General features: G+C 47.4%; 1 protein-coding gene across 7 annotated transcripts in view; it reads left to right on the forward strand.

Moving 5' to 3' along the window:
- The window catches only part of USP19 (ubiquitin specific peptidase 19), a 239,525-nt gene that overhangs the window by 67,851 nt on the left and 146,558 nt on the right, over positions 1-25,116 (forward strand). For 6 of the 7 annotated variants that reach the window (XM_029601228.1, XM_029601226.1, XM_029601232.1 and 3 more), the window contains 4 exons: positions 3,916-4,127; positions 4,560-4,749; positions 5,126-5,259; positions 13,959-14,117. In XM_029601228.1, coding sequence (XP_029457088.1) covers positions 3,916-4,127; positions 4,560-4,749; positions 5,126-5,259; positions 13,959-14,117 — 695 coding nt within the window. The remainder of the gene's footprint in view (positions 1-3,915; positions 4,128-4,559; positions 4,750-5,125; positions 5,260-13,958; positions 14,118-25,116) is intronic. The other variant, XM_029601227.1, reaches the window with a different exon arrangement.

The following is a 25,116-nucleotide window of genomic DNA, read 5'->3' on the forward strand; positions in this document are numbered from 1 at the left end:
AATTTCTGTACCCTTGTTATAAAATTGGATCCTAACTGAAATTTCTCTAAAACCCTGAACATTTATGAGCAATTGACCCGATCAAATGCCTTTTCGGCATCCACTGCTGGCTAGAAGAATGCTTCGCCCCCTGCATCAAAGTAAGCACCCTTTGCACATTGTTTGAGGCAAGCCTGCCAAGGACAAATCCTGACTGATCCTCATGCATCAAAATTGGAGCTACCAAACCCAGTCTATTGGCCAGCAGTTTTGCCAGAATCTTAAGATCTATATATATAAGCGATATCGGGCAATATGAGCCACACAACGTGGCCTCACAACCCGCCTTGTCCAAGATTATAATGCCTGCTACATTAGCATGAGATAAGAAGGTCCCCTCCCCAAGAAGAGAATTAAACAGGTCTACCAGTGGAGTAACTACAAAAGGTTAGAAAGTTTTATAGAATTTGGCTGTGTAGCCGTCAAGACCAGGCGATTTGCCCAGCTTCATTTCTTTGATAACTTGCACCAACTCTTCTGCTCTAATAATCTCATTAAGTAAATCTCTGCATTCCGGTGGAAGAACCGGCAGAACAATATTCCTAAAATACCGGGTTATCTCTTCATCCATTGTTTCTCCCTCATTGGATACAGAGCCTCATAAAAGCTAGTAAAGCGACTCCCTATACCCTGAGAGTTGTATAGGTACTTCAAATCAATATCCTTAATTTTTGTAATATGATTCTGCATGGCCCTCTCCTTCAACTGCCTATCTAAGAGCCTCCCAGATTTATTCCCATATTCAAAAAAGGTCTGTTTTGACAGCTCCAGATGGTGAGCATACAGAGTGAGATCCAGGGCTCATAAATCTTGTCTCGCTCGCTCCAATTTCTCACATACAATTGGGTCAGGAGTCCTCTTATGTGAGAGTTCCCACTTTGCAATTATTTGTATAAGGGTCAGGTGGGCACTTTCTTTTTCCTTCTTAACAAATGAGGCTCTTGTTATCAGTTTACCTCTGACTACAACCTTCATATACTCCCATAAGGTGACAGGAGAGCAGTCATCTATATCATTTTCTACAAGATATTCCCAGATCTCTTTCTGTAATTGTCACATATCCCACATCATGCAGCAAGCTGTCATTCAGCTGCCAGAACTTCTTGCCCATTTGAGCAATGGATAAGCGTAAATAAAACCATATGAGGGCATGATCCGACCAAGTAATATTGCCCATCTCAGCCCCTGCTATCCCGCCAACCAAAGATTTATCAATAAAAAAAAATCCAGTCTGGAATAAGATTGATGGCTTTAGAAAAAAAACATGTAATTGTGAGAAGTTGGATGGTTTAAAAGCCAAATATCCACTAGCCCTCTATCCAGCAATAAACGTTTCAGTGCCAGCCGAGACACCCTCAAACCCATAGCCACCCTCCTGGAGTTATCCAGATAGGGGATAACGTGTAAGATTAAAGTCTCCTCCAATAACTAAATGACCCTTGGCCCAGCTCTCCATTAGTTTGGAAAGTTTAGTCAAAAATGGGCCCTGCTCCAAATTGGGGTCATACATGTTCAGTAAGGTAAACAAAGTATCATATTAGAGCAACTTAATTGCTATAAATCTCCATTCTTCATCTATCAAAGTAGCCTTAACATCAACCACTAGATTTTTAGAAAACAATATCCCCACTCCACAGTATTTGCCTCACCGAGGCAGAGACTAAATATTGCTCTGGGAACTGCTGAGCTGGCGCACCCCTTCGTTACGCCTCCGAAGATGAGTCTCTTGACAAAAGACCACGGAAGCTTGAAATTCAGCCATTTCCTGCAGGAATAGGCTCCTCTTTCCAAGAGAATTAAGCCCCTTAGTGTTAATGGAAACAATATTCAAAGTACCATAATAAAATCCCAATCCCGGGTAAAGTCCTAATAGCCCATATTGAGACCCTTGTTGACCAAACAAAAATCAGTTCTAATCTCTGTATACACACTGTTGTAATTGATGCAACCTCCCTCATTGATCCCTGGATATCCCACCTCTATCCCCCCCTCCCCTCTTGCCTCCCCACACCATGCCTTTACTAGCCACCTTCCCTCTCCGTAGCCAAACTCTTCCATAAGGAATGACATCATCCAGAACTATATCCCAAGTACATCTCTCCCCCCCCCCCCGACCCCCAAAAATAAGCACGTTATGCAACATGCTGAAGAATAGCATCCCCCTAAATATGTGAAGATAACAAACCACCACCATTAAAACTATCTTGGCAGCACAATCCTATAACACCCTCTGAACAATACAGAAAGTCCTAGAAAACTGAGTCCTTCAAAGCTGGGTTGTCTTGAGAGGAGGATGCTGTAGAGGGAAAACCATTTGACTGCCTCTTCAGCCTCTTGCCTCCAGTTGCCACCCTCTGCCATCTCGAAGGCGTAGAGCCTCCGTGCAGTTGCTTCACCTCACGTGGACCAGGTTTTCCCCTTGCTACGATTACTCCAGCAGCTTTCAGGATATCTGATGCTTCCACATCCGTGCATAGTCTGGATATAACTCCTTCAATGTTAAAGCTGAGTGCGAATGGAAACAGCCAGCGATAACGTAGATTCCGTGAGCGGATCTCTGAAGTGATGGCCTTAAAAGCCCTCCTGTTGCAGATGGTAATGGAAGACAAGTCCTGAAATATCTCAATCTAATGCCCATGCCAAGTAAAGGCTCCTTGCTGTCTAGCAGTGAGAAACACTTTTTCCTCTACTGGGAACTCGTGAAAGCAGGCTATAATGTCCCTGGGAAATAAGTCACGAGGTGCCCCCAAGACCCTGTGGGCCCTCTTCAACTGCACTTTCGGGGATTCCATAGCCTGCTCATCCTCAGCAAAAAGATTCACAGATACTTTCCACAACTTTGAAACTATCTGTGTATTCAGTACTTTCAGGGACCCCCCCTGAAACGGAGGTTTGCTCTTCTCATATGATTCTCCAAATCTTCTAAGTGATCCTGCAGATCTTCCTGTGAGGCTTGATATTTATTATGCATCTCGCTGAGCTGTGTCAGTTCTATGGCATGATCATCCAGCCGAGTTTCGGCCTCCTCCACACCCCGCCCCAGCTCCAGCAAATCGTTTTTAAGTTCAGCAATGGAGCCCACAATTTCCTTCTTGATCACAATCCTATCTCCCTGCAATTCTTGAAACCATTGCCAGAATTCAAGTCACAAAGGGGTCTCCTCCGGAGCCACTCCATTTTCTGTTCCTACCTCTGGACTAGCAGGAAGTCCCGCATGGCCTGGGCCCTCCGACCTGCTCACTGACATGCCAGGCTAGGAAAACTGTTTCAAATCGGTTTTCCTCCGCAGAGTCGACATGAGAATCGTGCAGTAGATCTTTGCTCTCAAGGACAACCCGAAGACAGCCATGCCAGACGTGGATGTACAGGGGATGCAAGAAAATCAGGTCTGCAGCTGCCTCGTCAAGCAGTCATTTCTCGAGGTGATGTCACTTCCTCTCCTTGTTGTCCAAATTCTTATATTTATTCATCATAAATATTTATATGATCTCTCAGATGTATCATCAGAAATTCAAGTTCAAACATAAGTTACACGGGGGAGCGTGTAAACAAGAATTTGGACAAATTTTCTTTGCCCTACTTTTGCTGTTTTTTACAATTAAGCTACTTAAGCAGTCAACTTTCAATTTTGGGCCCATTTTGAAAAACCTTGCGGTTCTTTGAATTGCTACTGTGGTGGGAAGGACATATTAAATGTCTGAGGTTACTGTAATGGTTTGATTTCATAATAACTTGGAGGAAAAATGTAAATGCATCAGTTTCCATTATGGAAATGGGAGAATACTCTACTATTGAGGAAACTGGATGATGCAGCTTTGATGTGCATTTATAAACAATATGCTGCTAACCACAGGCCCACCTTTCCCCCTTTTTAAGGTGCAGTGGGTGGTGCGAAGGTTGCCTTGCCTGCCGGGCCAACCCCTTTGGATAAAACCCAGCCTGCAAGTAACCAGCATCCGCTGTCCAGTAAGGAGGAGGCTAGAGCAGGGGAAAAAGAGAAACCCCGAGCTGAGGATAGTCTGGATGGTGTGGCCTCCAGAACAACAGCTGAGCACATTTCTGTAAAGCAGGAACCACTTGTAGCCTTGGTGAGCATGTTTCTTTGGATACATGGGCACATACATACAAACATATGCACACAAACAAATACAGAGAAAAACTAGAAGCTGTGACATAGTTATAAGGAAAGGTGCACGTCAGCATTTTCTTGATTTTCTGTCATAGAGAATGAAAGAGAGAGCCAAATGTAGTAAAGAGATTTTTCCATTTTGTATCTGAGGAAGAATGTTTAGTATGTCTGGTTCAAAATGCACGATGATTGTGTCATTCATCCATTTTGCTGGTAGGAGCTTGAATATGTTAGGATGATACATTGATGGGTTTGTGAATACAAGTTTCAGACTCTTGGATAGATGAGGTATTGTGTTGGTTGCGAGCACTTGCAGCTGCTACAGCCCTACATATAGAAGAGTCCTGCGGAGAGTGTGTTGCTCATGTTTTGTATCCTGTTTTCTGTTCAGCCTAAGCCAACATGCATGGTACCACCCATGACACACAGTCTAGTAAGCAGTGAGAATGTAGAGGAGGAAGAAGAGAAGAAAGTCTGTGTTCCCGGCTTTACTGGGCTAGTTAATTTGGGCAACACCTGCTTCATGAATAGCGTCATCCAGTCGTTGTCGAACACACGGGAACTGCGGGACTATTTTCATGGTAAATTGCTTCCCTTTCTTCTCTCATTCTAGTTCTGCTATTAAGTGTTTAGGTTTTGTTTTGGTTTTTTTTTAATTGGAAATTCTCAGAGACTTTAAAAAAAAATAATAGGAAACCAACAATGTATTTGGGTCGAGATACTGTCTTTGTTACAGCTACAGAATGTTTTGGGATGAAGACTTTCAGGATACAAATGGCATTCTCTAAGGAAAGACAATGGGCATTCATAATGCTTGCATCTTAAAGTTTTTATAACCTTAATAAAGGTGACAGCTTGACCCAACTATTCTTTTTGGCTGTCTTTTCACATTTTATTTTTGGTGTGCTGACATTCCCCTCTGTTTTCTGATTTTTGTTCATGTTGCTGTTGCTGCAGATCGCTCCTTTGAATCAGAAATCAACTGTAGCAACCCCCTAGGGACTGGAGGTCGCCTAGCCATAGGATTTGCTGTGCTTCTACGTGCTCTCTGGAAGGGGACACATCATGCGTTCCAGCCATCCAAGCTCAAGGTAAAGCAGACTGTGACATTTTGAGCAAACAGTGCACTCAGGTTGTGCCTCCAAGAAAAGGAGGTTCAGGCATAGTCTAAAGGCCTAGGCAATTGAAGGAAATCTTAAAAAAAAAAAAAAAAAAAATTAGTGGTACCGATGGTGGGAAAAGAAGGGAAACGTAAAGACAGTCAGCACAATTACATTGGAAAGCAATGCATTGGGAAGCTTGGTAGTGCAGACTGCCCATTGCTGCCCTTCATTTTTACTGGACACCGTATCTGTGTGTCTGTACAATTTAGCTCGAGACCTGTTTCTGAAAACTAAACTACTGAGGCAACATAGTTAAGACCTGCTTGAAGTTGGTGACCTTGGGTTGTGTACAATTAAAGATTATGATCAGTATATAAAACATTTCATTTTAGGGTTTGTGTTCTCTTCCTAGGTCTCTGCTTTATCTTCTGCTTTTCTCTCTAACATTCTAAAACTCTCTTTTTTTTTGGGGGGTAGGATCTTGCTGAATGCAGACACCATACCAGCCTCTGTGTTTTCTTCTATTATTTTGTAGGTTTTCTTTTCGGTGTGTTATGTGGAAACCTTTCACAGGTGAAGCCTGAAGCAGTCGTCCTAGGCCATGCCTGTACTTGCTGCTGCTTCATGAGTTGTCAGTTCCCGGCTTCTACAGTGCTTCATGGCTGTGATGCTGGTAGATTTCTCTGAGGACAGGCAGGATGGTAGTCCTCACACATGGGTGATACTATCAGATGGAGCCCCGATGCGGAAAACTTATGTCATAGTTTCTAGAACTTTGACTAGGCATATCGAGTATGCCCAGCATGCCCTATACCATGCGTCCCTCTCCAGTCCCACTCTTTATTCAGAGCGTAAGCCTCGTGGTGTGAGTGGGCTCAGTTTTGGCTGTTTTTGGCCTTGTGGAAAACTTCCTTTTTCTTGTGCTTTTCACGGTTTTTCTCTCGTGGTTCCATCACTCCCCATAGTGTTACTAGACAAGGTTTTCAGCGATTCTGGTAAATTTACTTTCGCAGCCGATTCCCCACAGGCCATCGCTACCCGCTGCCATCATTTTGGTTTACGCCCTTTTGTTTCGTCCTGACATGGCCACATCTGGTTTTAGGCGATGTCCTTTGTGCCAGAGGACCATGTCCATCACTGATCCATATGAGAGATCTTCTGCCTGGGAGCATCATATGACGTCCAGGGTTGTCGCTTATGCACCCAAATGACCCCTGAAGGGATGTCTACTTCGACTCGACAAGATGGAGTAGCTCTTTGGGTTGACGAAGTCAAAGGCATTGGCGGCATTGGCATTGTTGATCCTGGGAGCTGCACCAATGACACCGTGCCATTGACATCTCCAGGGCTGTCAGTGCCATCAACAGATAGGGGTGCAGGAGACAGACCACCATCGATGTCCTCCAAGTGTAGGACATCTGGTTCCTTGTTATCAGCCTCAGCACCGGGGAAGGACCAGGCAGAGTGTCGAGGGAAACAGAAGAAGCATCGGCACCGGTCCCTATCGATGCACAGTGCCGGGAATGAGGGTGCACCGGCTCATGCTGCGATGCCCCCAAAGCGATCCTGTGGCGAGGAGAGACAGTTCTCCAGCAGTGCCAGGGGTCTGCAATTGTCTCTACTGATCTGCCTCACTGGTCCGAAGAAGATTTGGCCACCCTTCCTTCCTCACAGTCTGTGTTGGCATCAGCAACATTTGAGGAGGAGCTGGAGCAGTGAGTCCAGCTGGTGGTAGAGCAGGTGCTGCAGGGCTTTGGTCCTGTGGCACTAATGGCGCTGGACCAGGTGCCACCCATCTTTGTACCACTGCTGGAGAAGCTCACCGTGCTCATCGATGTATTACCGACCCAGCTGGTGTTGGTTCCCTGGATGGTAATGGTACCTGGTGGGCCACTGAAATCTCCCCCTACCAATATGGTGACATTGGTTCCTCCGAGGAGAAAGCTCCACATAGGCTGGCAAGAGATGCCGAGGCCTGCTGTACCCCATTCAATGTTACCGGTGCCTGGACCTCTGGACGAAGGCAGAGAATCTAGGGCCCCATCCCCTGTAGCCTACAGTGAGGATGAGGAACCCTATGACCTCTGGTGGGATGATGCTTCGGAGTCCTCCGAGGGCTCTGTCTCTCATCAGACCCTACTCCTCCAGAGGAGCAAAAGAAGTCTCCGCCAGGGGACTTGACCTTTACATGTTTTGTGAGGGTGATGGCAGAAGCCATCCCATTTCAGTTAATAATGGAGGAGGATGCTAGGCACAAAATGTTTGAGATCCTCCAGTTCGTGGAACCTCCTAAGGAGATTGTGGTGGTCCCGGTACAAAAGATCCTTAAGGAGCTGCTGCTGAGTATATGGGATCAGCCCCTCACAGTGCCTCCCATTAATAAGAAGGGGGATGGGGGTCTACTTTATCTAGAAGACTTAGATTCGATAAGTGTCAGCTGCCTCCCCAGTCGGTGGTGGTCAAATCTGCCCTCAAGAGGGCCAAGCACTCTCTGACTCACTTCTCGGCACCCCCAAGGACCAGAGAGCGATGGATGCTCTTGGGAGGAAGGTATTTCAAGGTTGTCATGCTCATTGCCCACATAGCTGCTTACCAGCTCTACATGAGCCAGTACTCGTGGGACATCTGGAAGCAGGTGCAGGCCTAAGCAGCTTCCTCAACAGCAGCAGGACACCCTCATGTCACTGGTGCATAAGGGCCTGGTGTGTGGAAAACACGAGGTCTGAGTGACCTACGATGTTCTTGAGATGGCATTGAGAGTCTCTGCAGTGGGAATCTGCGCCCAAAGAATGGCATGGCTGCGGGCCTCGGATCTCTGACCAGAGGTACAGGAACAACTCGCCAATGTGCTGTGTACTGGGGAGAATCTCTTCATAGATAGGGTGAGGGACACTGTGGCCCAACTTTATATTGCCATATTTATATTGTACATTTATATTTATATTGCCATATTTATATTGTACATTTGTATATAATTAACCTCCTCTATCTCTTTCTATTTCTTACATTCCCAGTTCATTAGCCCTTGTTAATTGTAACTGCTTCTCTTCATCACGTTATTTATGTTTTTTGGTTGTATTATTCGCACCCCTGTTTTCTGTAAACCGACATGATGTGAACGAGTTCATGAATGCCGGTATAAAAAAACCGGACAATAGAATTGGAATACTCTTATAAAAGCCAAAAGTCCACAACAAGCAACAAACAAAGATTTGGCTAAAGAGAACTCTATATGTGTTCTCTAGCAACCATCATACATGGCCACAGTAAGCTGAGTGGCTTATATATGCAAGCTCGTATGGCTACTGGGCTTGAATAATCATCGGTTGCTGAGAATCTTAGAAAGTGCTACCACTAGGTGCCAAACAACTACCGTGTGAGCACTTATCTGATTCCACATGTAGAAGATTTATGCATATAACCCTGAAGGGCTGCTCCAACACTGCGGTGTTTCGGAGTGTTAGACTCCTTCCTCAGGGATCCTTCAGGATATGCTTATGGTACTGTGTGGAAACAAAAAACAGTTCTTAAATATGCCCACGGGGCTAAAAGAGACAATGGAACAATATCAGGCTGGTAAGGAAAACTTACTGAGCCTTTTGGTTGCAGTCAATACGCACGCTCGTAGAATTTCACTGAGGACACAAGATATAAATGCAATAAGTGTCCAAAGACTGGTGCTGATGTTGTGCCTAACATTCAACCATATTTTTATAAATGAACTCAATGGAAATGCAAAAGGCATATGTCAGTTTGTTGTGCTATCTGCTGACACTGTGCTCGAGGTTAAAGCAACTTGCAAAGAAAAGTAAACTTGTATGTGCTAAAAAAGCCTCAAAAGATGTGCTGGAAAACAAACCAACTTTGAAACAAAAGATTCTTGCTTAAATGCACTCAATAAGCCTCCAAAGAAGTACTTACAGGCACTTGAAGAAGTGAAACCTCGCGGCGGCTGTGCTGCAGGATGACAGGCAAAGCGCTGGGAAAAACGCCGGTATTTAAAGGAAAATCCATCTTGAAAAAAACTGAGTTTTTTTCAAGATGGCCGCCTGTCAGACGTCATTACCCATATAAGGTGAGTTATTCAAATCACAGTATCCCCAACAGGCATTCCCCCTCAAAATGGCCGTTCTCTGACGTCATTTCCCTTATATGGATTTCAAAGTTTTTTTTCTGCAATCAGCCCTTCGGCGTCATTTCCGTTCTCTGTCATTACTACACGGAGGATTTTCCTTTAAATACCGGCGTTTTTCCCAGCGCTTTGCCTGTCATCCTGCAGCACAGCCGCCACGAGGTTTCACTTCTTCAAGTGCCTGTAAGTACTTCTTTGGAGGCTTATTGAGTGCATTTAAGCAAGAATCTTTTGTTTCAAAGTTGGTTTGTTTTCCAGCACATCTTTTGAGGCTTTTTTAGCACATACAAGTTTACTTTTCTTTGCAAGTTGCTTTAACCTCGAGCACAGTGTCAGCAGATAGCACAACAAACTGACATATGCCTTTTGCATTTCCATTGAGTTCATTTATAAAAATATGGTTGAATGTTAGGCACAACATCAGCACCAGTCTTTGGACACTTATTGCATTTATATCTTGTGTCCTCAGTGAAATTCTACGAGCGTGCGTATTGACTGCAACCAAAAGGCTCAGTAAGTTTTCCTTACCAGCCTGATATTGTTCCATTGTCTCTTTTAGCCCCGTAGGCATATTTAAGAACTGTTTTTTGTTTCCACACAGTACCATAAGCATATCCTGAAGGATCCCTGAGGAAGGAGTCTAACACTCCGAAACACCGCAGTGTTGGAACAGCCCTTCAGGGTTATATGCATAAATCTTCTACATGTGGAATCAGATAAGTGCTCACACGGTAGTTGTTTGGCACCTAGTGGTAGCACTTTCTAAGATTCTCAGCAACCGATGATTATTCAAGCCCAGTAGCCATACGAGCTTGCATATATAAGCCACTCAGCTTACTGTGGCCATGTATGATGGTTGCTAGAGAACACATATAGAGTTCTCTTTAGCCAAATCTTTGTTTGTTGCTTGGTATAAAAAAACCTAAATAAATAAATAAATAAACTTCAGGACCACCATGAAACCCTCCAAAAGCTCTCCACCAGCACTCCTGATAACATCCTCCTCTTCCAGGAGGCTGGCGAGACAGGACAAAGGAAGTCTTTCTGTTGCCAAAGGAAGTCCTATCCTCCACCCCCTCGCTCCAGTCAACATCAGGGCTCCTGAGGCTGTCCCAGGCAGCAGAGAGCCCTAAAGTTTCAGCCAGCACCTCAGTCAACTCCAGCGATAGGGTTTTGACTGGATCTTAGGGAGTGTAGGCCAATTGCCTATACCCAGGACATTGGATCCTTCAGTTGGGGGCAGGCTGCGGTTCTTCGCGAACCAGTGGCCCAGTATAACCTCGGATAGGTGGGTTCTTTCCAAGGTCCGTCACTAATTAAATCTATGGGTATCCCTCCGAGCCCATTTTGAGGGCCGGTAGCACATCAGGAGGTACTGCTAACTGAGCTCTCCTCCTTTTTAATGGCCAGAGCAGTTAAGAGGGTGGAGGGCAGGGATTCTACTCCAAGTACTTCCTGATTCCATCAAGAACAGGAAGACTCTGCTCCATCCTAGACCTATGGGCCTTGAACACATTTCTAATAAAAGAAAGGTTCAAGATGGTTTCCCTGGGCACCTTGATCCTACTTTTAGAAAAAGGGGACTGACTATGCTCCCTCGATCTAAAGGACACATACACTCAGATTGAGATCTTTCCCGATCATAGGAAGTATCTCCGATTTGTGGTGGGGAAACAGCACTTCCAGTACTGGGTGTTGCTGTTCAGGCCAGCATCAGCTTCACATGTCTTCATGAAATACCTGGCCATGGTGGTGACGCACCTCCGCAAGCTGGGAGTGCATGTTTTCCTCCTATCTGATGATTGGCTAGTCAAGAGTACATCTTGGGCAGGGGCCACCAGGTCAAGTCCCATCTTAGCCTGTCATTTCAATTGGACTTCATAGGAGCCCTGATAGACAGGGCTCAGGCCAAGACCTTCTTGCCTCATCATAGGGCCATCATCTTGATACCATTGCGGCAGAGTCAGCAGGTATCAGCCTAGCACATGTTGAGGCTGTTAGGCCACATGGCCTCAACATCCATGTCACTCCCTTGGCTCTCAATGCGTAGAGCCCAATGGACCCGGAAGTCGCAGTGGCGTCAGGCCAATCAAAGCCTCCAGGATTGCATCAGAGTCACCCTGTCTCTCTGAAACTCATTGTCCTGGTGGTGGATACTTTCAAATCTGCAATGGGGGAATCTCTTTTCGAATTCCCCTACCCAACTTGTCCTAACCATAGATGTGTCCACCCTGGGGTGGGGAGCTCATGTAGATAGGCTCAGGACCCAGAGTCTAGTCCGCTCAGGAATGTTTTTGTTAAATCAATTTCTTGGAGCTTTGGGTGATCAGGTAGGTGCTATGGACTTTCAGAGATTGGCTGTCCAACAAAGTTGTCCTGATCCATACCACAGCCAGGTAGCCATGTGTTATGTCAACAAGCAGGGAGGCACAGGAACGGTACTCCTGTGTCAGGAAGCAGTTCAGATGTGGTCATGGGCTCTGACCCATAGGATGGAGAATATGGTAGTGGACAGGCTGAGTCGAGCCTTCAGACCCCATGAGTGGTCCCTGGACCCAGGGGGTAGTGAATCGGATATTCCACCTCTGGGGGAGCCCGGATGTAGATCTGTTAGCGTCCCCCTGCAAAAGAAGGTGACTTGGTTCTGCTTCCTGTACAGGCCAGATGACAAACTAGCCTCAGACGCCCTTGCCTGTCATGTATCTTCCAATTTCCTTAGTGCCAAAGACTCTCTTGAAGCTTTGTGAGGACAAGGAGTGCTATGATCCTCATAGCCCCTTATTGGCCGAGACAGGTTTGTTTCCACTCCTACAGCAGTTGTCCATCCGGAGACTGGTTAGACTCGGGGCTTCCTCAGATCTCATCATGCAAGATAGAGGCAGGTTTCGGCATCCCAACATCCAGGCCTAGTCACTCACAGCCTGGATGTTGAGAGGTTAATTCTGCAACCACTCAATCTCTGAGGATGTGTCTTGGGTCCTGGTAGCTTCCAGAAAGCCTTCCCATAAAAAGTCCTATGGACTGAAGTAGAGGAAGTTTTCTATGTGGTGTGAGCAGAAGGCCCTAGATCCGTTCTGCCCCACACAAAAACTGCTTAATTACCTTCTACACTTATCAGAAGCTGGCTTAAAACCAACTCCATTAGAGTTAATTTCAGTGCAGTTGGCACATACCACCAAGGTGTAGATGGTATGCCCATCTCTGTATAGCTTATAGTTGTGCGATTCCTGAAGTGCCTGCTTCAAATGAAGCCACCTCTAAGGCTGTGTCGTGGGACCTCAATGTGATGTTAGTTCAGTTGATGAAAGCTCCTTTTGAGCCATTGCGCTCCTGTGACCTAAAGTACCTGACCTGGAAAGTCATGTTTTTGGTGCTATTCACCTCAGCGCAGAGTCAGCAAGCTCCAGGACTTAGTGACTTATCAATCTTGCACTAAGTTTTATCATGACAGGGTGGTCTTGCGTATACACCCTAAATTCCTGACTGAGGTGACGGACTTCCATCTTAACTAGTCCATCGTCCTGCCAACATTCTTGACCAGGCCCCATTCTCACTAAGGCAAACGAGCCCTGCACAGTTTGGACCGCAAGCAAACCTTAGCCTTTTATCTGAAGCGGACAGAAGCCCATAGACAGTCCATCCAACTTTTTATTTTTTTTTGATAGGAATAGGTTGGGCTTGCCATTGCCAAATAGACACTATCCAATTGGCTAGCAGATTGCATCTCCTCCTGTTATGGCCAGATGGAGCTGCATCTCAGGGGTCAAGTCAAGGTGCATTCTGTCAGAGCCATGGCAGCGTTGGTGGCCCACTTGCAAGCAATTCCCATGAAGGAGATCTGCAAGGCTGTGACATGGAATTCTCCCCACACATTCACATCGCATTGTTGTCTGGATAGGGATGGCCAACATGACATGTTCAGCCAATCTGTCCTTTGGAACCTGTTTGAGAAATAGAACCCAACTCTCCCTGCCTAGGACCTGTTTGGGTTCAAGCTGTCCTGTTGGCACCTGGTTGGTTGTCTGTTGGTCCCCTTTTGTGTTGGGGAGCAGCCTGTAGCTAGGGATTCACCCATGTGAATGAACCGGCATGATGTGATTGTATCATGAATGCCGGTATATAAAAATTTTAAATAATAATAATGTGAGGACTACCATTCTGCTTGTCTTCAGAGAAAGCAGAGTTGCTTACCTATAACTGGTGTTCTCCGAGGACAGCAGAATGGTACCCCCTCACAAAACCCTCCCACCACCTCACAGAGTTGGATTTCTCCTAGTTTTTGTTTTAATTATAATTCTATGTTACAAGACTGGAGAAGGACCCCATGCGGACGCGTGGTATAGGGCATGCCTGGCATGCTTAGTGTGCCTAGTCAGATTTAGAAACTTTGACATAAGTTTTCCGCATCAGGGCTCTATCTGATGATGTCACCCATGTGTGAGGACTAACATTCTGCTGCTCTCTGAGAACATCTGTTACATGTAAGCAACCCTGCTCTCTCTAAGAAAGCCTTTGATATTCTGTCTCCAGTTCTCATGCTTTGTTATTTCCACAGGCAATTGTGGCCAGCAAAGCCAGCCAGTTCACTGGCTATGCCCAGCACGATGCCCAGGAGTTTATGGCTTTTCTGCTAGATGGCCTTCATGAGGATCTGAACAGGATTCAGAACAAGCCATACACAGAGACTGTAGACTCTGATGGAAGGCCAGATGAGGTGAGATGAAAACAAAACAGCATCAGTAGTCAGCATGGCTGCATATCTGTATTTGTTTGAGTTCATTTAAATTATCTCCATACTTGGTTACATATATTGGGCCCAGGGTCATAGGGTGACGGCTGAAGTTGTTGGTGCACCAGGAAATTTGCTGCCGCCAGGTGCCCTAGAACGCAGTCCACCTCCTACATTACCTTGTGAGCACTACTTTCTTTGATGCAAAAAAACCTATCAGTTTTATGCTCACAGCAACCTAGTCCTTGGAGGGAGAATTAGTTAAGTCCTTCCCTTAAAACAATCACCTAATCCATTATTCCCTGTATGTACCCAGATCAGTCCAGACCATGGGTTGAGCCCTTCTGTCCAGCAGATGGAGACAGACCAAAACTGTAAGGGGTAACCCATATCAGAACAGAGCCTACCCCTACATCCCTTCAGTATTCGTCTGTCTCCAGGAGATGCAGGCAACTGAACCTACAGTTCCCCTTCTTCTTCTTACCTTAGTTTTTCCCTGTGGGGATCTTCTCTTTTTTTGGTCTGGATCAAGCAAGTATTTAATTCTTGGTTATATTTAAAAAAAAAAAAAAAAAAAGAACTTTGAAAGATTTCTCTTTTCTTTCAGAGAGACAGTTCTGTCTCTCCGCTCTGCTGGGAGCCTAGGGGGGGGGGGCTTGCCCTGTATTTTTTTCAGCCTAGGCTCCTCATTCCCAGTGACAATTAGGGTTGATACTGGTGGTTCAGTCACTCCCCCTTGGCTAGCTGTCCACTGTTGGGAAAGTGCCTTTTGGCCTGTGAGGGAGAGATTTTCCCCTGAACTTGCTGAGCTGAAAAAAAAAAAAAAAAAGTAGAGGCATAGCCGTTTTTTCTCTGCGCTATAATTTAGTAAGCATCATAAGTACTGTGGACAGCTCCGGCAGCGTGCAGAGTTCAGTCGCTGCCTCGCTGACTGACTGCTTCAGCCCTGAACAGCTCAGCTGTTTTGTTTTACAGTGATTTTTTTTCTCTCGCGCTGATGCCGCATCCAAGCGTCTATATGGCCTGCGGAGAGCCTGCCACGCGGCTCTCCTGCGGCGGCCTCTGTTCTGTGTGCCTACCAGGTGGGGAGGGTCCCTCCTCGGTACCGTTGATTATGGCGACCCGGAGGCGAGCTACCCGCCACGTGGCCAGGCCGTTTCCGGCCCGAAAAACCGCGGGAATGGCGGCCATTTTGGAAGCAGATTCTAATGCAGAATCGGAGTTGCAAGAGGAAGGTGAGCCCAATTCCTTAGTTTCCCCACCAGATTTGAGCCCCCCTCATTTCCAGGAGGGGGTGCTTGACCTTTTCTTCCCCCCCCCGGGAAGTGTTGGTGCTGCTTATGCACAAATCCTATCTAGCTAGCCTACATGAGGAAGAGGGACTCCTCCTTGGACCCCCCTCCGCCTAAGAACCCGCGAGTTTCTCCTCTGCAACCTCCAAAGGCGCTGGAGGGACAGGGCTCTGTTAGGGTCAGTGTGGTTCCAGGGACCCCGCCGCCTCTGGATCCCTCCCAGCCGCCGTCGGCCCCTACTCCGGATCCAGATGCTGATCCTCTGCTTCCTAACCCCCCCCCCCCCCACCTTGAGGGGATGATCCACAGGTTCTCCGTTTATTTCAAAAGGAGGAACTGGAACTGCTCATTCCCCTTCATATTGCAGGAACTGGGAATTGAGGTGCTCCTTGTGGATACGGTTACGGCCGCAATGCTTGCCAACATGGACCCGGTCCTGGCGGGACTTAGGGATTTTCCATGTACTTTCCCATTTCATCCTATGCACAAACTGATGCTGCTTTGGGAATGGGAGTCCCCGGAGGCGAACTCCCAGTGGGTAGGGCTATGGACAAGCTCTATCCTCTCTCCGAGGACTGTTTCAATATGTTCAAGATGCCAAAGTGGATTCCTCTGTCTCGGCGGTTACCAAGCACACCACCATCCCGGTGGTGGGGGCTACAGCTCTGAAGGATGTCCAGGACCGCAAATTGGAATTTTACCTCAAACGCATCTTTGAGGTCTTGTCTTTGGGAGTTCGGGCGACAATCTGCGGCAGACTCATGCAGCGGGCAAGCCTTAGATGGGTTCAGCAATTACTCGGCACCCAAGACCTCCCATCTGCAGAGGCGGAGCAGGCGGATCGGCTAGAAGGAGCGATTGCGTATGGCAGAGCTTTCCAAAGTGTGTGTCGGGACACATTAGTGTGTCGCCTGTAGTGTGGAGGTGTGTCGCCCAGTCCGCAGCGCCGGCGGAAGCAGGGAACTATAGCAGGAAGATCGGCGGGCAGTGGTGGAGCTTACATCACCACGGCCCGAAGAAGAGGGTCACGTTCACTCCTCCTCCTCCTTCCTGCCTGTGCAGCCCCGGAAGAAAAACGTTGCCGAAGCCGCGTGGGCAGGAAGGAGGAGGAGCATCTGCTGCGTACAGAAGAAGAGCAGCATTAATGGGCCGTTGCGGATCCCACGTCGCGGCAGCCCGAGAAGAGGAGGAAACCCGATAGCAGGGCCGCTACAGATCCCATGTCACGGCCAGGGAAGATCAGGGCCTCTGAAGAGCCCATCCTTCGGCAACCCGTGCAGAGGGACAGCATGTGCCAGTGAGAGCCTGTGCTTGAGCAAGAGAGCATGTAGGAGTGAGAGAGCCTGTGTGTGTGAGAGTGAGACAGCATGTGCACGAGAGAGACAGTATGTATGTATGAGAGAGAGGCATGTGAGAGTGAGAGCTGTGGATGTGTGAGATTGCATGTGAGTGAGAGCCTGTGTGTGTGAGAATGTGTGAGATAGACAGCGTGTGAGAATGAGAACATGATTGTGTGTTTGAGGGAAGAAGACAGATGGAGAGAAAAGAAATAGAAAAAAAGAACTTGTAAAAGGAATTGACAAAAAAAAGAAAGGAAAGGTGGAAAAAAAAGCCTGTGACCAACCGATTAGAAAACTAAGATCAGACAGCAAAGGTAAAAAAAAAAAAATTACTTTTTAGTGATTGGCACATGTAATCTTTGGGAATGTGCAAGAGTAGCACTTTCTCTATGCCGATCTCACAATGTACGAGATCAGCATGGAGGAAGTGGAAGCCTGCAAATATTTATTATGAGAGGTTGTGTTGTGAAACATTTTATGTATATATTTAAGGAAACATACATAAATTGTTGAAATACATTTTGTTCGTTTAACCTTTAACTTCTGGTTTGCTGGTAGACTGAATTACTGTGTCACGAAATTATGTTTGTCTTAAAAAGTGTGTCACTAACATGAGAAGTTTGGAAAGCTCTGGCGTATGGGGCTGATTCCCTTTACGGTCTTCTACGAGTGCAAGCCAAAGCCATGGTCTTCGCGGTCTCAGCCAGGCGTCTCCTCTGGCTGAGAAATTGGTCTGCAGATGCCTCTTCTAAGGCACAGTTGGGAACTCTTCCCTTCAAGGAGCAGTTGCTTTTTGGTGAGGACCTAGAGCAGCTTATTGAGTCTCTGTGGGAAAATAAGGTTCATAAGCTGCCGGAGGACCGCCCAAAACAGTCTAAGCCTTTCTTACCCTCCTGCACGCGCTTCAAGGGGCAACGTCGCTTTAACACCAGAGCTCGGGGTTCCTTTCCGAGGGGCAATGTTTCCAGATCTTAATCCTGGTCTCATTCCTTTCGAAGACATCGACCCTTCTGGGATAGTAACCAGCAACACTCGGCACAAAATCCTCCTCCTAATGAAATACGGCCGGCCCATTCATCCGTTCTAAACTTAGGTGGACGGCTGTTCCTATTTCTCGAGGAATGGGTCAAGTTAATGACGGATCAGTGGGTCCTAGAGGCGATAGAAAAAGGCTACGCGTTAGAATTTGCTCGAGACCTACCGGATCTTCACTTAATGTCTCCCTGCGGAAGTTGAAAGAGGCCTGCGGTTGACCAGACCATGAGCAGGCTGCTGGAACTGGGTGCCATAGTAGGCTACCGTTTTGGAGGAACAGTGGAGGAACAAGTGGAGGAACAAGGGACTGGCCAATATTCCATCTACTTCGTCGTTCCCAAAAAGGAAGGTTCCTTTCGTCCAATTTTGGATCTCAAGCGAGTCAACCGGGCTCTCAAGGTTCCCCATTTTCAGATGGAAACCCTAAGGGCGGTGATAACTGCGGCTCGCTCCGGAGAATTCCTGGCTTCGCTCGATCTGAAGGAGGCCTACTTACACATTCCGATTCGCTACGACCATCAGCAGTATCTCCGGTTCGAGATCCTGGGACAACATTTTCAGTTTCGAGCGCTTCCTTTCGGTCTCGCCACGGCGCCGCACACTTTCACCAAGGTCATGGTGGTAGTGGCGGCCTCTCTTCGTCGAGATGGAATGCTGGTCCACCCTTATCTGGACGATTGGCTCATTCGAGCCAAATAGGAGTCTCTCTACAAGCTGGTGGTCAGCAAGGTCCTGTCTTGTCTGACCTCTCTGGGGTGGGTCATCAACTTTCCCAAGAGCAAACTTCAGCCATCCCAGACATTGGAATTTCTAGGGGTGTGATTCGACACCGAGTTGGCAAGATGTTTCTTCCAGAGGTGCGATCGCTCAAACTCAGGGACCAAGTGCGCAACTTTCTCTCCCTTTCTCTGCCAACAGCCTGGGACTATCTTCAGGTTCTGGGGTCCATGGCTTCCACTATCGATCTGGTTCCTTGGGTGTTTGTGTGTTTGCGTCCATTACAGAAAGCATTGCTATCCCGTTGGAAGCAGGTATCTGAACAGTTTCGGATGCCCCTCCTGCTCTCCGAGTCTACTGTCGTCAAACTGCAGTGGTGGCTCTCACCTGCCCATCTTCAGAAGGGGTGTCTCTTCAAACACCGCAGTGGATGGTTGTCACAATGGACGCCAGTCTCTCCGGCTGGGGAGCGGTGTGCCAGACCCAGTCTACTCAGGGGTACTGGTCCCCGGTCCAATCTCACTGGCACATCTATCGATTGGAAGCTCGAGTGGTACGCCTGGCCTTCAAAGCCTTCCTTCCCTTACTCCATCACAAGGCAGTGCAGGTCCTCGGACAACTCCAAAACGGTAGCCTACATCAATTGACAGGGAGGCACCAGGAATTGCCTGGTGGCTCTGGAAGCCAGCAAGCTCTTCGCCTGGGCGGAACATCACCTAGAGCGATTAGCTGCGTCCCATATTGCGGGAAAGGAGAACATTCAGGTCGATTTCCTCTGTCGCCAGCGGTTAGACCCCGGCGAGTGGGAGTTGTCAAATGCAGCGATGAATCTGATCATCTGCAGGTGGGGTCTCCCACACTTGGATTTGATGGCCACCATGAACAATGCAAAAGCTCCCCGGTTCTTCAGCCGCAGACGGGAACATTGCGTGGAAGGAGTGGATACGCTGGTCCTTCCCTGGCCTCACGATGTTCTTCTGTACGTGTTTCCTCCTTGGCCGTTAGTGGGCAAAGTGCTCAGAAGAATCGAACTCCATTGGGGTCCCTTCATTCTAGCGGCTCCGGAATGGCCCTGCAGACCATGGTTCGTGGATCTCGTGAATCTCGCCACGGACGGCCCTCTCCGCCTCGGGCATCTTCCCCACCTTCTTCGGCAGGGTCCAGTGTTTTTCGATCAGGCGGATCGCTTCTGTCTAGCGGCCTGGCTTTTGAATGGTGGAGATTGAGAAAGAAGGGGGATATAAGGAAGAAGTTATATCCACTTTGTTACGGGCCTGGAAGCCGGCTACCTCTCTTGCTTATGTCCGGGTATGGAAGTTTTTTGAAACTGCGTGTGCCGCTTTGGGAGTGTCGGCTCGTAAGGCTCTGGTTTCCCAGGTACTTTCCTTTTTCTAGAACGGTCTCTCCAAGGGTTTGTCTTTCAGTTCCTTGCGAGTGCAGGTCTCCACTCTCGGTTCCGTCTTAGGTAACATTGATGGTTACTCAGTGGCGACTCATCCAGATGTCATCCGTTTCCTCAAGGGGGCCATGCACTTGAATCCGCCGGTACGGGTTACTTGTCCCTCGTGGAGTCTTAACTTGGTTCTCCGGATTCTCTGCGAATCTCCCTTTAAACCCCTACTGAGGGCTATGCTTAAGGATTTGATTTCAAAACCGTCATCTTGGTGTCCATTTGTTCCGCCAGAAGGGTCTCAGAGCTCCAAGCTTTGTCGTGCAGTGAACCTTTTCTCCGTTTTTCTGATTCAGGGGTATCCCTCAAGACGGTACCCTCTTTCTTGCCAAAGGTCGTGTCTTATTTTCACATCAATCAGTCAGTAGAACTTCCGGCTTTTTCTTCTACAGACGTAGCAAACACGTCTGGGGCGATCTGCGGCGCCTGGATGTGAAACGGGTTTTGCTGCATTACCTCCAGGTTACAAATGAGTTCTGGGTCTCGGATCACTTGTTTGTCTTGTGGAGTGGCCCAAGTAAAGGTAATAAGGCTTCAAAGGGCACTATTGCACGTTGGCTAAAGGAGGCTATTGCGTCTGCTTACATCTGTAAGGGCCGATTGGTTCTGGAAGGCTTAAAGGCCCATTCCTTACATTCTCAAGCCACTTCTTGGGCAGAGAGTCAATCGGTCAGAAATATGTAGGGCAGCTACTTGGATGTCCCTGCATACTTTTGCTCGGCATTACCACCTTGATGTGCAGGCTCCAGTTTTTAGTTCTTTCAGGCGGCAGGTTCTTCGAGTGGGACTGTCTCAGTCCCATCCTGTTTGGGGAAGATTTGGTACATCCCACAGTCTGGACTGATCCGGGTACATACAGGGAAAGGAAAATTGGTTCTTACCTGCTAATTTTCTTCCTGTAGTACCACAGATCAGTCCAAACACCCTCCCGTGCTAGGTCTATTTCATCCGCTCGAAGGTGATTTTCTTTACAGGTTTACGATTACCTGAGTTTTCTATTATTACTTAAGGCACCGGAAGCATCTCACAGATGAAAATAAAAAAAAATTTTATGCAAGAGCATTTATTCATATAGAATTCTTTCAATTGTTCACTTGTTCAATTTCTCAGTTTTTTTTTTTTCTTATTACTTGCTTGACCCTTGGGAAGTTGTATCTGCTTTGAAAGTGTTTTATACTGAAGGGATGTAGGGTAGGCTCTGTCCTGATATGGGATATCCTTACAGTTTTGATCTGTCTCCATCTGCTGGACAGGAGGCTCAACCCACGGTCTGGACTGATCTGTGGTACTACAGGAACGAAAATTAGGTAAGAACCAATTTTCCTACAGCAGCTACAATAAAATATGTGAATGAAAAAATATTTTCTGCAAGAATTTTTGAAACTTTTTTCTTCATGCAAATGAAATTAATAAAGAGCAAACTTCTGCTTAAAATAGAAATGAGGAAGAGAGGACCATAATGCCGTAAAAGCCAATGAGAAATACCATCATTTTTACAGTAAGAATTCAAGTTACACAAGAACTGAACCTTTTAAAATACAGACAAACCCTCACCAAATACAAAATAGAAACGTGCCAACAAACTGTACTGGAAACCACAAGCCTGACACTATTGTGCAGTACAACAATGGAAAATCAAACATTCCTCACAAAGCATCAAGCAGTAAAATCAAGAGCTATAAAACATTATTAATATTAAAACCATGCTAATAAAAATAAATGTCAAAACAGCTGACAAACATCAATAATTAAAAAAAAACAAACCACAAACCTTGCATAAATTAGTTCTAATATTTCCCAAAAACCAATAAAATATTTCAAACATCTGATGAATAAAACATCTAATTTAAAAATGTTCTGTTCCTTTTCATACCCAGATCAGTCTGGACAAGTGGGTTATGCATCCCTACCGGCAGATGGAGAAAGAGAACTAAACACTTTTCAGGCACTGCTACTTAACAGAGTGCCACCTGCAGTACCTCAGTATTTCTCTGTCTCCAGCAGGTGGTAGAGGTGCAAACCTGTAGTCTGACAAAAAAACAACAAAAAATAAAAGGAGGATCAAGAAAATTAGAAGAGATGCTCCCTGAGATGTTAGGTACCTTCGTGGGCTATCTGTTAGGTCAAGCCGGGCGAGTAGGGTTTGGTAATCCCTCTTTGGCTTTAGCCCACAGCATCCAGGTGTCAGAAAGCCAGGGGTCCTGGTTCCCTCTCTCCACCTGAGGTGTTCTTCCCCACGTCTCCAGGCAGCAGCAGGGAAATATACTTTTCCTTCTAACTGCTCTTGGGTTTTTGTTGGGCTTTCTTAAAAAAAACAAAACAAAAAAAAAACCAAAAAAAATACAGAGGCTCAGCCATTGAAATGTCTGTCGGCTGGGACACAGGTAAGGCATGCTGCTTGGGGAAAAAGAGGCTGTGAGTATTTCTGCTCCGAGAATCAGGGCAGTCTCTTAAGGAGGTACTCGCGCTGCAGACGATCTGGCTCTCGGCGCAGCAGGCAGGCAGACCGTGCGTTAGCACCATGTGTGCTTTAAGATGGCACCTGGTGGTGGGAAATCCTGCCAGGTCTGTGGCTCCAACTGCGTTTGGCTTAGTGTGGCTGCGCTCTGCAGTGAGTGTGCTGTGGGAAGGGAGAGACCGTCCACGGGGGTTGCAACTGGCGGGAGAGCCACCTGATCACAAGGGCCTGCCAGGCCTGGTTCTGGGGACGATTTTGCCATGTTTGCAGGAAGCCTGCATGGGGAAAGAAGCAGGTAGCTCCTCAGGAACATGGAGATTCCGCTTTCTCTGGCAGTACAGGTCGGGGGAGATGATCAGGGATGTGATGGACAGTCTGAAGATGCCACGCCAGATGACAGGGACAGTGAGGTGGAGGATTTCTCCACAGATTTTGTTTTGCTGCTGCACAAGGCCTACCTGGCCAGGAGAGGTGCAGGGGGAAACGGGCCCTCGGTCAGAAGTCACAAAGGATTGAAAAGAGGTCTAAGGGATTCCTCGGCCTGGGACTCTCTGGACCACCTCTGCCATTTGGGTCTTGACCATCTTGCTGGAGATGAGGGATCAGAGGATTCCGATGACGTGCAGGGTGGTCCAGGAGATGATCTTGTGGATGACCCTGGGGATGATCCAGCGCATGATGCGACCAGAATGGACCACGACAGAGCCAAGGCTTATCTGACCCTGAGGAGCTTCCAGTTGAGGAGGGGGATGACCCACGGGTCATCCAGCTATTCTGCAAAGAGGAGTTCAAATCCCTTATTCCCAGGTGTTAAAGGAGTTGGGTATTAATTGCTCCAATAAGAGTCTGTTAATGAAGGGGTGGACCCAGTCCTGGATGGCCTTCAAAGTCCACAGAAGGCTTTTCGATTGCCTAAGAAGATTAGGAAACTTGTGAACCGGAAGTGTGATGCTTCAGAAGCAGGTCTGAAGGTGGCCAGGGCAATAGCGAAGTTTAACCTTTTGTCTGAGGATACTTTGCAGCTTTTGGTGTTGCCTAAGGCTGAAGCAGTTGTCTGGGCAGTCACAAAGAAGACGACCATTCTGGTGGCAGGGTCGGCTGCGCTTAAGGATGCTCAGGACCGAAGGCTGGAAATCCAGTTGAAGAGCTCGTTTGAGGTCTCGGCCTTAAGTCTGTGAGCAGCAATCTATGGGAGCCTCATGCAGAGCGCCTGTTTGCTCTGGGTTCAGAAGGCTCAGGCGAGGGGGTCTGTCACTGCTGCCTCTTCTAAGCAGGGCGGCACAGCTGAAAGCTGGTGTGGTGTATGTGGCGTACACTCTGTACAATTTGGTCTGCACATTGGCCAGAAGTGTGGTGTCAGCGCCAGCTGCTGTGGTTACGGAATTGGTCTGCGAATATGTAGTTGAAATCGCAGCTGTGCAATCTTCCCTTTAAAGGAAAACTTCTCTTAGGAGAAGACCTGGAACAGTTGATGAAGCATTTGGGGGAGTCAAAGGGGAACAAGATGCCTGAGGATAAGAAGAGTGGAAGGAAGACTTTCCCAGCTCGTGCCTATTTTCAGGATATGAGAAGATTTCATCCCAACAAGAGTTCTTCGGGCCAGCAGAGGCAGGGCTTGGGACAGCAGGAATCCTTTCGGGGTTCTTGCAGACCCCCTAGGGATGGTTCCGGTCAAGGCGCTGGGAACGCTAAATCATCGCAATGAAGCCAGGGTAGGTGTTGAGGGATGCCTGACAAGTTTTACAAAGAGTGGACCAGGAATATCTTGGACCAGTGGGTTTTGTAGGTGATGATAGACTGCTACTCTTTAGACTTTTCTTGCCCCATCAGGCAGGCCTTCATGGTGTGTCATTGTGCAACTCGCAGCAAGCGAGAGGCAGTGCGAGATATGTTGCTTCACCTTCAAAGGTTAGGTGCGATCATTCTGGTTCCGTCGGTGGAGAGGAGTCAAGGGAGGAATTTGATTTATTTCGTAGTTCCCAAGAAGGAAGGTATCTTTTGGCCTTCCTTAGATTTTCCGCAGGTTAATGTGGCTTTGCTAGTTCCAAGGTTCCATATGGAGACATTGTGGACAGTGATTGTGACGGTTTGGCAAGAGGAGTTTCTGGCCTCGTTGAATTTAACGGAGGCCTATCTGCACATCCCCATACGCATGGAGCATCAGAAGTTTCTTCGCTTCAAATGGGGTAGCATTTCCAGTTTTGGGCTCTTCCTTTTGGATTGGCAACAGGTCATGCTCGTAGTGGCAGCTGTGCTGCAAAAGGAAAGGGTTGTGGTTCACTCTTATCTGGACGACTGGCTTATCCGTGCGAAGTTGGAGGAAGAGTGTCGTCAGTCAGTCCAGAGTGTGCTGGAGATGTTGCAATATCTGGGCTGGCTTGTTAACCTGACAAAGTGTCATCTGACTCCGGTACAGTCATTGGAGTACTTGGGGGCGAGGTTCTACGCCCAGCTGGGCAAGGTGTTTCTTACCTCAGAGAGATTCTGAAACTGCAATCGCAGGTCCTCTGTTTTCTGTGAATGCCAGGGCCCGGGATTACCTGCAGGTATTGGGGTCTGTGGTGACCACCCTGGATTTGGTACCTTGGGCCTTTGCTCACATGCGACCACTCCAGAGGGCCCTTCTGTCCCATTGGGATCCATTGTTGTGGGAGTTTCATCTGTCATTACTGCTGCAGAGGGCCTCCAGATC

The sequence above is a fragment of the Rhinatrema bivittatum genome, chromosome 4, assembly GCF_901001135.1.
Source record: "Rhinatrema bivittatum chromosome 4, aRhiBiv1.1, whole genome shotgun sequence".
NCBI lineage: Eukaryota > Metazoa > Chordata > Amphibia > Gymnophiona > Rhinatrematidae > Rhinatrema > Rhinatrema bivittatum.